This window comes from Bos mutus, chromosome 26, assembly GCF_027580195.1.
Source record: "Bos mutus isolate GX-2022 chromosome 26, NWIPB_WYAK_1.1, whole genome shotgun sequence".
In the NCBI taxonomy this organism is placed as follows: Eukaryota; Metazoa; Chordata; class Mammalia; order Artiodactyla; family Bovidae; genus Bos; species Bos mutus.
In genome coordinates this window covers 45883792-45897280 of record NC_091642.1, presented here as the reverse complement: position 1 = coordinate 45897280, position 13489 = coordinate 45883792, and the positions used below count along the sequence as shown (strand labels likewise).

General features: G+C 36.8%; 1 protein-coding gene across 1 annotated transcript in view; it reads left to right on the top strand.

Moving 5' to 3' along the window:
- PCDH15 (protocadherin related 15) overlaps positions 1-13489 on the top strand; it is a 1047422-nt gene that overhangs the window by 890780 nt on the left and 143153 nt on the right. Inside the window, exon 25 of the mRNA XM_070363570.1 lies at positions 105-245. Within this exon, the coding sequence (XP_070219671.1) occupies positions 105-245 (141 nt within the window). The remainder of the gene's footprint in view (positions 1-104; positions 246-13489) is intronic.

Here is a 13489-nt window from a genome sequence, read left to right as displayed (position 1 = left end):
TTACTCTTATTATATGTGTTTTTAAAATCACAGTGATCTTTAAAGAGAATTATTTCCCCTTATAGTATGAAGAGAGTGACAAAGGAATTGTATTTTGATTCTAGATAAGTTTGGAATCAATAACATCACAGGAGTAATCTACGTGAATGCCCCTGTGGATTATGAAACAAGGACAAGCTATGTACTTCGAGTTCAAGCTGATTCCCTGGAAGTGGTCCTCGCCAATCTCCGAGTTCCTTCAAAAAGTAAGTTGTGTTACTTAAGAATTTTATGAGAATTATGGTGTTTTTACTTATTTTCTAACCAAATACAAATATCTAAAATACAATCCTCAGTGGAGATTGCAGAACATTCATTATCACTTGAAGATGATTGCTCATTCACTTTAAGAATTGACACATGGCCATTCAGCCTCCTCCACTGGTTCAGAAGTAAAGCATCCACCTACTGATGCAGCGATCGCTGGGTTGGGAAGATCCCCTGGAGAAAAAAATGGCAACCCACTCCAGTATTCTTGCCTGGAAAAATCCCATGGACAGGGGAGCGGGGTGGGCTATAGTCTATGGGATTGCGAAGAGTTGAATACGACTTAGCCACTAAAAAACAACAGTATGGCAATGCAGAGAATGATTTCATAATCCTTAAAGTCAAGGTAATAACACAATATTTTCAAATTTTTTGTACAATTTTATTGAAATGCTATCATTGCCAGTATATGTTTCATTAAAAAAAAAATCACACTGTGAAGGCTAACCCCTTGGAGTGTATATTTTTAATGGGAACAGGATTACTATACATTCCCTGAATTGTGTGGCTTCTGGTACTTTGTATTTTCTGAGAGCAGAGGGAAATGCATCTCAAAAAGAATGACTAACATTTATTATAATTTATACATGGCATTATATTTAATTCACATCCATTTCCAGGAAATGAGATTTATTATTCCCATTTTACAAAGACAAGAAAAGGTTAAGTGATTTTTTTAAAAATGTCGCTGTCAGTAAATGAAAAGTGGGAGATTTAAGCTATCTTTAGACTCCAAAATCTTTCTTCAGCATTTCAGTGTAATATAGTTTATGTATACAGAAAACTGAGTAAAAGCCAATTTATGAAGAGGACCAGTATAGATTCTGAGAGATGTTACTGATAATAGAATAGGATGGTGAGGAGAGAATACATAGAGTGCTGTAACTATAATCAAGACACATGGCTTGACAAAGGACCTTTTTCTCAAATTTTAAACTTATTTATAGCAACAATTCCTTTGTTAAGTGCTTACTATGTGCCCAGAGCTGTAAGTAAGGAGTGTTAGTTGCTCAGTCATGTCCAACTCTTTCTGACCCCATGGGCTGTAGCCTGCCAGGCTCCTCTGTCCATGGAATTCTCCAGGCAAGAATACTGGAGTGGGTTGCTGTTTCCTTCTCCAAGGGATCTTCTAGACCCAGGGATCAAACCCGGGTCTCCTGCATTGCAGGCAATTACCATCTGAGCCACCAGGGAAGCCCAATAATGGGATAAACACTGTTCTTTTCCATTGATTGATATTATACATCTTTGCAAGTTAAACAATCCATCTTTTTGTTGCTTAACATTATCATATGTCAACTATTATAAAGAATGGGAAAATTTTTTAGACCCCAGAGAAACCAAGAAAACCATATTTAATTTAACCACTAGCAGATACATGCCCAGAGAAGGTATAAAGTACAAAACAGGTAATAAAATATTTACATTTTACTCTGAGCCCACTTGTGGACATCTTCTCACAACATTCCATCAGTCAGCATCTTAAGAGAGGAAAGAGGCAACAGGAAGAGACTCTGAGACAGGGCAAGAGTACTCATATGAATGCCAGATAGAGAGAGAGCACCCCAGCAATGTAAGAGAAAAGTGAACAAAGAAGGAGTAACAGCAAAAGATGTACTATAGAATGTTCTGCATCAGTTTGTAATTGAACAGATGTTCATAAAGTAATTCATTTATCTGTCCTTTTATCTCAAATCTCACTCACTGGTCTGATGTAGAGGCCTGCACAGTTGTTTGTCAAAGCACAACCAAATCATTGGAAACATCAGATTATATATAGTATGTCTTTGAAATTAAAGGCATTAAATGGTTTTCAGTGATTATTCATCACTAAATAAGTAAGTTGTTTAAAAATAGCAGTGCAGTTATTTGAGTTTTTAAAATCTTTAACTGGAGGCAATTGCATTTTTAGAAAATATAGATAATGCCTCAAATTGTAATTGAATTGACTAAATCAGAAGTTGAAAGTTTAGAATAGTTCTAAATTACATAACATAAGCTGCCTATTGCAAATAAAAATAAATGTAAAAATTAATTGAACACCATCTATCATCTTTCTTTGAAAGAATTTAAGTTGCAGAACCTAGCATTTTGCAAGAAATAGGTCTGATTTCTAGGAATAAAAACATATTGATACTTTATATGTGAGTATAATAAACTAGTTCTCATTACTGTAATTTAAATGGAAATCTGAGACTAATAGAAGTTTAGCTTATATACTCATGTATACTTATATGTGCCCTATATTCATGCAGAGTGAGACCAATTAGCAAATTCATGAATTATCCTCTCAGAAATGTGTGAAGCCTGAAAGCTAAATGTTACTTTAATGCCTAATGTTTTGAATATTGTTATTAACATTTCATGACTGACCTTTGTTTCTTGAGTCTGAAATATAAACCCAAGTAGTATTTCTAACACAGTTTCACTTATTAATAACTGTTAATGACCTATAATAAAACTCTGCTCATTTACTATGCAAATAATAAGAGCATTATGTAAATTGAGGTTAATTAATTCATCATTTAAAGGTTCATCTCTTCTTTAGATTCAACTACTCAATTATCTTTAGCTCTACTATGAATAAAGGTAATAAACAGAATAAATTTAATTTTGAAGTATTAAATTTCAAAAGAAGTATTTATTGTAATTTCTTTACTAAGAATTTATTAATGAAATACTTTCCAAAGTAAGCTTTACAACTATGCTATAAAAGAATATAGTATTTAAATGCAAATTAATAAAGTACAAACATTTTTAGCTACATTTCCCAAGTTTGATATTAGTAGTGTTTAAAACATTTTAATCTTTCAGTAGGGAACTTTCAAACATAAATAAAATTGCAAACTATTATAATAAACCTCAACGTATCAACTTACCAACTTCGCTGAGTCTTAGGAAACCTTTCATTCATTGTCTCACACCATTATTTTGAAACAGGACAGAGACATAATAGTTCCTTTGTAAATATTTCAATATGTATCTCTTTAAGGTAAAAACTCTTAAAACTTAATCAGAATACCCTTATTACTCTCCCCAAATTGAAAAAGAAAAAAAAAAAATTCTCAATATCAAGAGATAGCCAAGTCTTGTTCTAATGCTTACTTCTACTTAGCATAATATACTTAGTTTCCTTTTAAAAAAAAAACTACTGTTTTTATATTTTTTACTGTGATGCTTGTTTTATTTATTTCCTTTTCCCACACACCTAATTTGAAGTAATGGTGTTTTACCCCTATTAAAACCAATAGATAATCAATCATTTTGTTATCTATAGTTTATTCTCTAGCAGACTCCCCAGAGTAGGCTCACAAGAACACCATTTCCTGTGTTCTTGTGCATTAATCAAAGTTTGTCTGAGGCGCAAATAAAAAAAAGTGTGAGTGGCTCAGTCATGTCTGACTCTTTGCAACCCCATGGACTGTAACCTGTCAGGCTTCTCTGTCAATGGAATTCTCTAGGCAAGAATACTGGAGTGGGTAACCATTCCCTTCTCCAGGGAATCTTACTTACCCAGGGATTGAACCCAGGTCTCCTGCATTGTAGGCAGATTCTTTACTGTCTGAGCTGCCAGGGAAGAACAAGGCCCTAATAATTGAACCTAAATATAGCTAGATATAAAACCCTTGACTCATAGTTTCTTTCTTTGACTTAAATATTTCAATGCATTTTCTTCTTACATGAAGCACTACTGTCAGAAAGTATAATGACAAACTCTTTTTCTTTTCCAATGGGTGTTGGTCTTAGTTCTGAATTTCCAAATAATTTATTATTTTTTAATGTCCAATTGTGTTATTAGAATAGATTCTATACTGACAATTCTACTTTATTTCTGCATATATGTAGTATATCCATTCAAGTCTTACTTCAGGAAAGTTTTCTTGAATTCTTTATTTTATTATTTTTTTCTGTTTTAATAATTTGTTTTTCAATATGGAGTTGCCTATTATAAAAGTGATAAAACTTCTATATCACCTTCTCTCTAATCTCCTAAATATCTTCATTTTGTTTAGACTTTTTAAAGAAAACACTCTAATTTATGAGCTTTTGGATATGTTTTTCTTTCATAGCTCCTCTTTTTGTTTGTGAATTATTTTTGCATCTTTTTTAAAAATGCCTTTATCAATGAAAGTATGAGCCATGCTGTATAGAGCCATCCAAGGTGGAAGGGTCATGGTGGAGAGTTCTGACAAACGTGGTCCACTGGAGAAGGGAATGGCAAACCACTTCAGTATTCTTGCCTTGAGAACCCCATGAACGGAATGAAAAGGCAAAGAGTTAGGACATTTAAAGATGAATTCCCCAGGTTGGTAGGTGCCCAATATGCTACTGGAGATCAGTGGAGAAATAACTCCTGAAAGAATGAACAGACGTAGGCAAAGTAAAAACAACACCCAGTTGTGGATGTGACTGGTGATGGATGTAAACTCTGATGCTGTAAAGAGCAATATTGCATAGGAACCTGGAACTCCAGGTCCATGAATCAAGGCAAATAGGAAGTGGTCAAACAGGAGATGGCAAGAGTGAGCATCAACATTTCAGGAATCGGCGAACCAAAATGGATTGGAATAGGTGAATTTATCTCAGATGAACATTATATCTACTGCTGTGGGCAAGAATCCCTTAGAAGAAAAGGAGTAGCCATCATAGCCAATAAAAGAGTCTAAAATGCAGTACTTGGATGCAATATTAAAAAAGACAGAATGATCTCTGTTCATTTCCAAGTAACACCATTCAATATCATGGTAATCCAAGTCTATGCCCCCACCAGTAAAGCTGAAGGAGCTGAAGTTGAACAGTTCTATGAAGTCCCACAAGACCTTCTATAACTAACACCCAAAATAGATTTCCTTTTCATTCTAGGGGACTGGAATGCAAAAGTAGTAAGTCAAGAGATACCTGGCTGCTGCTGCTGCTGCTAAATCGCTTCAGTCATGTCCAACTCTGTGCGAACCCATAGACAGCAGCCCACCAGCCTCCTCCGTCCCTGGGATTGTCCAGAAAAGACACTGGAGTGTGTTGCCATTTCCTTCTCCAATGCATGCAAGTTAAAAGTGAAAGTAAAGTCGCTCAGTAGTGTCCAACTCCCAGTGACCCCATGGTCTGCAGCCTACCAGGCTCCTCCGTCCATGGGATTTTCCAGGCAAGAGTACTGGAGTGGGTCGCTAGTGCCTTCTGCAGAGATACCTGGAGTAACAGGCAAATTTAGCCTGTTAGATTGAAGCAGGGCAAAGGCTAATAGAATTTTGCCAAGAGAACACACTGGTCATAGCAAACACCCTCTTCTAAAAACATAAGAGAAGACTCTACACATAGACATCACCAGATGGTCAATAATGATATCAGACTGATTATATTCTTTGAAGCCAAAGATGGAGAAACTCTATACAGTCAGCAAAAAAAGACTGGGAGCTGACTGTGGTTCAAATCATGACTCCTTATTGCCCAATTCAGACGTAAATTGAAGAAAGTAGGAAAAACCACTAGACCATTCAGATATGACTTAAATCAAATCCCTTACTAGTATACAGTGGAAATGACAAATAAATTCAAGGGATTAGATCTGATTAGACAGAGTGCCTAAAGAACTATGGATGGAGGTTCCTGACATTGTACAGGAGGCAGTGATCAAGACCATCACCAAGAAAAAGAAATGCAAAAAGGCAAAATGATTGACTGAGGAGGCCTTACAAATAGCTATGAAAAGAAGCCAAAGGTAAAGGAGAAAGGGAAAGATATACCCATTTGAGTGCAGAGTTCCAAAGAATAGCAAGGAAAGATGATAAAGCCTTCCTCAGTGATCAATGCAAAGAAATAGGGAAAAACAATAGAATGGGAAAGACTAGAGTTCTCTTCAAGAAAATTAGAGATACCAAGGGAATATTTCATGCAAAGATGAGCACAATAAAGGACAGAAATGGTATGAACCTAACAGAAGCAGAAGGTATTAAGAGGAGGTGGCAAGAATACAAAGAAGAACTATATAAAAAAGATCTTCATGACCCAAATAATCATGATAATCACTTACTTAGAGCCAGACATCCTGGAATGTGAAGTCAAGTGGGCCGTAGGAAGTATCACTACAAAAAAAGCTAGTGGAGGTGATGAAATTCCAGTTGAGCTATTTCAAATCCTTAAAGATGATGTTGTGAAAGTGCTGCAAATATGCCAGCAAATTTGGAAATCTCAGCAGTGGCCACAGGACAGGAAAAGGTCAGTTTTCATTCCAGTCCCAAAGAAAGGCAATGCCAAAGAATGCTCAAACTACCACACAATTGCACTCATCTCACATGCTAGCAAAGCAATACTCAGAATTCTCCAGGCCATACTTCAACAGTACATGAACCGTGAACTTCCAGATGTTCAAGCTGGATTTAGAAAAGGCAGAGGAACCAGAGATCCAATTGTCAACATCTGTTGAATCATTGAAAAATCAAAACAGTTTGAGAAATACATCTATCTCTGCTCTATTGATTATGCCAAAGCCTTTGACTGGGTGGATCACAACAAACTGTGGGAAATTCTTAAAGAGATGGGAATACCAGACCACCTGACCTGCCTCCTGAGAAATCTGTATGCATGTCAAAAAGCAACAGTTAGAACTATACATGGAACAACAGACTGGTTTCCAATCAGAAAAGGAGTACGTCAAGGCTGTATATTGTCACCCTGATTATTTAACATATATAGAGTACATCATGAGAAATGCCGGCCTGGAAGAAGCACAAACTGGAATCACAATTGCCAGGAAAAATATCAATAACTTCAGATATGCAGATAACACCACCTTTATGGCAGAAGGTGAAAAAGAACTAAAGAGCCTCCTGATGAAAGTGAAAGAGAAGAATGAAAAAGTTGGCTTAAAACTAAACATTCCAAAAACTAAGATCATGGCATCTAGTCCTATCATTTCATGGCAGATAGATGGGGAAACAGTGGAAACAGTAACAGACTTTAGTTTTTTGGCTCCAAAATCACTGCAGATGGTGACAGCAACCATGAAATTAAAAGATTCTTACTCCTTGGAAGAAAAGTTATGAAAAACCTGGACAGCATATTAAAAAGCAGAGACATTAATTTGCCAACAAGGGTACATCTAATCATAGCTATGGCTTTTCCAGTAGTCATGTATGGATGTGAGAGTTGTACTCTAAAGAAAGCTGAGCACCAAAGAATTGATGCTTTTGAACTGTGGTGTTGGAGAAGACTCTTGAGAGTCCCTTGGACAGCAAGGCGATCCAACCAGGCCATCCTATAGGAAATCAGTCCTGAATATTCACTAGAAAGACTGATGCTGAAGCTGAAACTCCAATACTTTTGTCACCTGATGCAGAACTGACTCATTTGAAAAGACCCTGGTGCTGGGAAAGATTGAAGGTGGGTGGAGAAGGGGATGACAGAGGATGAGATGGTTGGATGGCATCACTGACTCAATGGACATGAGTTTGGGTAAACTCTGGGAGTTGGTGATTGACAGGGAGGCCTGGCAATCTGAAATACCTGGAATCGCAAAGGATTGGACATGACTGTGAGACTGATCTGAACTGAAAAAATGCCTTTATATTTTAAGACCTATTAATTTGCTTTTACTTCTGTGTTTATTTATTTATTTTTTGTTACTATGATCTTTTTCTAATTTTTTTTAATTTTCTGTCTTTCTTTCTTTTATACTTTTCATCTTTTGGAATAATTTCAGGATAGCTTTCCTAATTTCCAGATCTAAAATACCTGTTTCAGTCATTTTCATAAATGTTAAAAATTGTTCTTCAGTTTGGAAGTCAGTTTGCTTTCTTCTGCACTCCCATTGAACTTGAAGACATTTCCCTTTATTGCCCCCTACTGTGCCTGTTCTGCTCAATTTTTATTCTGCTTTCACCAATTTGTCCCTTTCTCCTAAGTGTGAAGTTTTGTACTGCTACTGTGTTCATAGAACTTATTAACTTCTCCACTTAGAGCATGCTTGTAACTTTGAGTTTCAACAGCTCTCAGGGCCATCAGAAACCCTTAGTCTTCTTTGAACTCCCTTAAAAGTAGTTTTTACCACACTTGCACACTTAATGTGCACACATCACACACTTAGTATAGAGATCTTGTTTCTGTCAGTTGTTTTCCTAGCAGCTCATATTCTGTGATGTGAGGGCTAGCTTGTTGTCTTATTTAGTTGTAGATATTATCTGTGGACTTTGGATTTGATGTTCTATTACCCTACTTAAGCTTGGTAATGGAGATCAGATCAGATCAGATCAGTCGCTCAGTCGTGTCCGACTCTTTGCAACCCCATGAATCGCAGCACGCCAGGCCTCCCTGTCCATCACCATCTCCCAGAGTTAACTGAGACTCACGTCCATTGAGTCAGTGATGCCATCCAGCCATCTCATCCTCTGTCATCCCCTTCTCCTCCTGCCCCCAATCCCTCCCAGCATCAGGGTCTTTTCCAATGAATCAACTCTTCGCATGAGGTGGCCAAAGTACTGGAGTTTCAGCTTTAGCATCATGCCTTCCAAAGAAATCCCAGGGCTGGTCTCCTTCAGAATGGACTGGTTGGATCTCGTTGGTAATGGAGAGGAGATATATTAAAGCAGGAGAATACTCACAAAAATAACTACAGGTGTTAATAATTCTGCCCACTGTAGTTCTATCGGGTTTCCCCGATAGCTCAGTTGGTAAAGAATCCACCTGTAATGCAGGAGACCCTGGTTCCATTCATGGGTTGGGAAGATCCCCTGAAGAACATATAGGATACCCACTCCAATATTCTTGGGCTTCCCTTGTGCTCAGCTGGTAAAGAATCCACCTGCAATGTGGGAGACGTGGGTTTGACCTCTTCATTTGTAAGATACCCTGGAAAAGGGAAAGGCTACCCATTCCAGTATTCTGGCCTAGAGGATTCCATGGGCTGTATAATCCATGGGGTTGCAAAGAGTCAGATATGACTGAGCAACTTTCACTTTCATAGTTTTATGGATGTTTATAAAAGATAATAAACATCTGGGTCAAAGGCAAGGACCCTGTTACCTTCAACAAAAGTATTAGCAGGAGTATCAGCGTAGGCAAATATAAAGGGAAGAAGTGCAAGCAGTGACAGATTTTAATATTCTTGGTCTCCGAAATCACTGCAGGCATGAAGTTAAAAGAGGCTTGCTCCTTGCCAGAAAAGCTCTGACAAATCTAGACAGTATATTAAAAAGCAGAGACATAACTTTGCCAACAGAAGTCTGTTAAGTCGAAGCTATGGTATTTCCAATAGTCATGTACGGTTGTGAGATCTGGATCACAAAAAAGACTGAGTGCTGAAGAGTTGATGTCTTCAAATTATGGTGCTGGAGAAGACTCTTGAGAGTCCCTTGGACTGCAAAGAGATCAAGCCAGTCAATCAAAATCTTCCTGAATGCGCATTGAAAGGACTGATGCTGAAGCTGAAGCTCCAATACTTAGGCCACATGATGTGAAGAGCCAACTCATTATAAAAGACCCAACTCATTGTAAAAGACCCTGATGCTTGGAAAGAATGAAGGCAGAAGGAGAAGGGGCAGCAGAGGATAGATGGTTAGATAGCATCATCAATGAATGGACATGAATTTCAGCAAACTCCAGGACATAGTGAAGGACAGAGGATCCTGACATGCCGAAGTTCATGAGGTCCCAAATAATTGAACACGACTTAGTGACTCAACAACAACAAAAATAACAGCATGGCAATCAGTAAAGCAATGCAGCTCCCTAAGTTTCAAGCCTTAAGGTTACACTGTGTAGGGCCAGGTAAAACCTGCACATGAGTGGATTATAGGAAGGAACTTTGCTTAGAAGGCCTGACACTTTTATAAATAAGTGACAGCAAGTCTTTCTCAAAAGGGAGACATTCCTGCAAGACATTATGTCACTTTTTAAAATTGCCAATTGCATGGGATACTTTCTCCCAGTATTTGGCTCTGCAAATCTCTGTCTTTTATTAATGAGTAGGATTTGGGAATAGTCAAATATTACATTGTCACCTTAATCATCTTCCTCAAATCCGTAAATGCATATCTTAATCCAAGGATATTTGAAGTACTTGTTGACTCGGGGGAATAATTTTCACAGTCAATTAATATAAGAGAATTGGTACAATGCAGCCCTTTCAGGTCTTTGCACTGTGTTAACTCTTATCAAGTTTAGGGCTAAATTTTCCCTCAAATATTTTAGATTTGTCATCCAGGGCTTCTAGATACATTTTTCCCCATCTCTTACCTGCTAAATTTTATCTTTTACATTTCATTAATCTTCTCTGAAGGTAATGGGCAATATAATAAATATATGATCAAATGAATGAATACAAGATGAATAAATAATCCAAATTAACAGAAAGCATTTGTTAAGGCGCAAATTCAACCAACTCTAGACTGTATAGTACTGTAGTATTTCCTATTATAAAATATCTATTGAAAAATAAGTGGACCCATGCAGTTCTGGCCCATGTTGTTCAAAGGTCAACTGTAATTGAAAAGCACTTCTTAAACTAAAGTTACAGCAGGAGACCACACCGATGATGAAAGTGCCTCATTGACAAAGTCTGTTTTAAACACAGGTCTGATGCGTAACACGTGTATACCTGTGGCAGATTCATGTTGATGTATGGCAAAACCAATACAATATTGTAATTAACCTCCAATTAAAATAAATAAATGTATATTAAAAAAATAAACACAGGTCTGACCCCAAAGTGTTCAAACCATTTCTCAATAGTAATTAAGGAAAAAATTTCCTGCCTACCTTACCAATCTTTCCTCCTCAATCTCCAATAATAGGTGATGAATATTACAGTACTATACAGTCTAGAGCTGGTTGAATTTGCTCCTTAACAAATGCTTTCTGTTAATTGGATTATTTATTCCAATATGTTTCATAGTGTTAAAAAAAACAACTGCTAGTAAATAGGTGGGGTTTCTCTGGTAGCTCAGACAGTAAAGAATCTGCCTGCAATGCAGGAGACCTGAGTTCAATCCGTAACTTGTGAAGATCCCCTGGAGAAAGGAGTAGGTGAAGAGGTAATTAATATAGAAATCTCTTGTCCAAAGGCAGGACACTTTCTAGGAGCTCATCTTAGCTAGGAAGGAAGAAAAAATTTTACCTTTAAAGGACTTTTTAAGTATTGATTAATATGTTAAACTAGAGAATCTTTTTTAAAAAAAACTTAATGTGATAATAGTACTTTCTATTAACTAAATTTGTGTCTTTTTTTAAATTATGCTATCTTGAGGTTTTATTCAACAGCAGGAAAAAGACCACCTCAAGTCAGCAGGATGAAAGGGAGAGCAGAAAAGAAAAAATAGGGTTTTATAACTAAATTCTATATGTCCCTGTTAAACTCACCATTTAGGTAAGTTTGGAGAGCATAATGTAGCTGAAGAAATGTTTTTCTTTTACATTTATTGAGATATAATAGACATGTGCTCAGTCGCTCAGTCATGTCTGACTTTTTGTGGCCCCATGGACTGTAGCCCGACAGGCTTCTCTGTCCATGGAATTTTCCAGGCAAGAATATTAGAGTAGGGTACCATTTCCTACTACAAGGGATCTTCCCAACCCAGGAACCACACTTACATCTCTTGCATCTCCTGCATAGGCAGGCATATTCTTTACCACTAGTGCCATGTGAGAAGCCGTAATGACAGATCAGATCAGATCAGTCGCTCAGTCGTGTCCGACTCTTTGCAACCCCATGAATCGCAGCACGCCAGGCCCCCCGTCCATCACCAACTCCCGGAGTTCACTGAGACTCACGTCCATCGAGTCAGTGATACCATCCAGCCATCTCATCCTCTGTCGTCCCCTTCTCCTCCTGCCCCCAATCCCTCCCAGCATCAGAGTCTTTTCCAATGAGTCAACTCTTCACATGAGGTAGCCAAAGTACTGGAGTTTCAGCTTTAGCATCATTCCTTCCAAAGAACTCCCAGGGCTGATCTCCTTCAGAATGGACTGGTTGGATCTCCTTGCAGTCCAAGGGACTCTCAAGAGTCTTCTCCATATAGCACTATATAAATTCTCTATTTTCCTTGACCAACTCAATCTCTCCTGGGTCTTCAGGATACAAGTTATTGGTTCCAAAGAGATTTCCAGGAGCCTATGTCCAGGAGAACTTTAACAGAATGTTATGTCAATATTTCTGCCACAAAGTGATTACCGTTTTTATCTTTATGTAAAACAAAAGCAATAATACATAATATGCAATTTTATTATAACTGAGTTTGATATATGGAATACCACAATTGAAATGCAATTTTTCTTTTATAGTAAAATTGTAATTATCCTTAAGTCTGAAAGAAAAACTGTAGCTTTGTATAAATATATCATTGTGTTTTGATGCAATAACTAGCCTTTTAATCAGGAATAAATGACAGGACAATTAAGATAAACCTTAGACTAGTATTAAAACCACTCAAATGCTCTTGATTTCATTTTATGATTTTTCTTTAGGGTGCAAGCTTGTAATGTTTCATTTCCCTGCCTTTTCTGGTTCTAAACAGAAGGTCTATGACAATAATGCTAATGACTCTTTACTTATGATTCACTGACTTGCAAAAGCATTCCTCATATAACTTAGGTAACAACACTGAAGCATGTCACATGTTATTTCTTCAGTCCTAAAATCCCAGGTATGTTCAAGGCCTTGTATCTGTACTATAAATATATTACCAGAGTTTTGAAGCTGTATTCATGCTTTCTTCAAATTTAGAAACTACTATATGAAAATTAATGCCATAAATCCTTTATGTTATTTTGTCTCAAACACTGTAAGCATTTTATATAAATACACAGCTGAAACAATTATATTTTTAAAGAAACAACAATTTAACTGTTCAAGAAAATATTGAATTGTGAAAATAGCTTTGCTTGAAAATGTAATTTTAAAATGGTTATAGAATTTTAATACATTTCTGAAGCTAAGTGCACTGGGGCAGTGTTCTTCCATTAAGCCCATAAGAGACTTGTTGAAATGATAACAAAGATATGCGGTCAAGTTTTCTAAATCAAAATGTAGATTACATGTACTTATTCACATGTGTTTTGCATAAAAAGTCATGGTTCATGTGGGAAACATTTTGTAATGCTTTTATTATCAATTTAGTAGTCTGAGAGTGCATAAAATTTTTCTTCTTAACTTACATCTATGATTGAGTACCAGAACTTAAAGACAGGAGATATA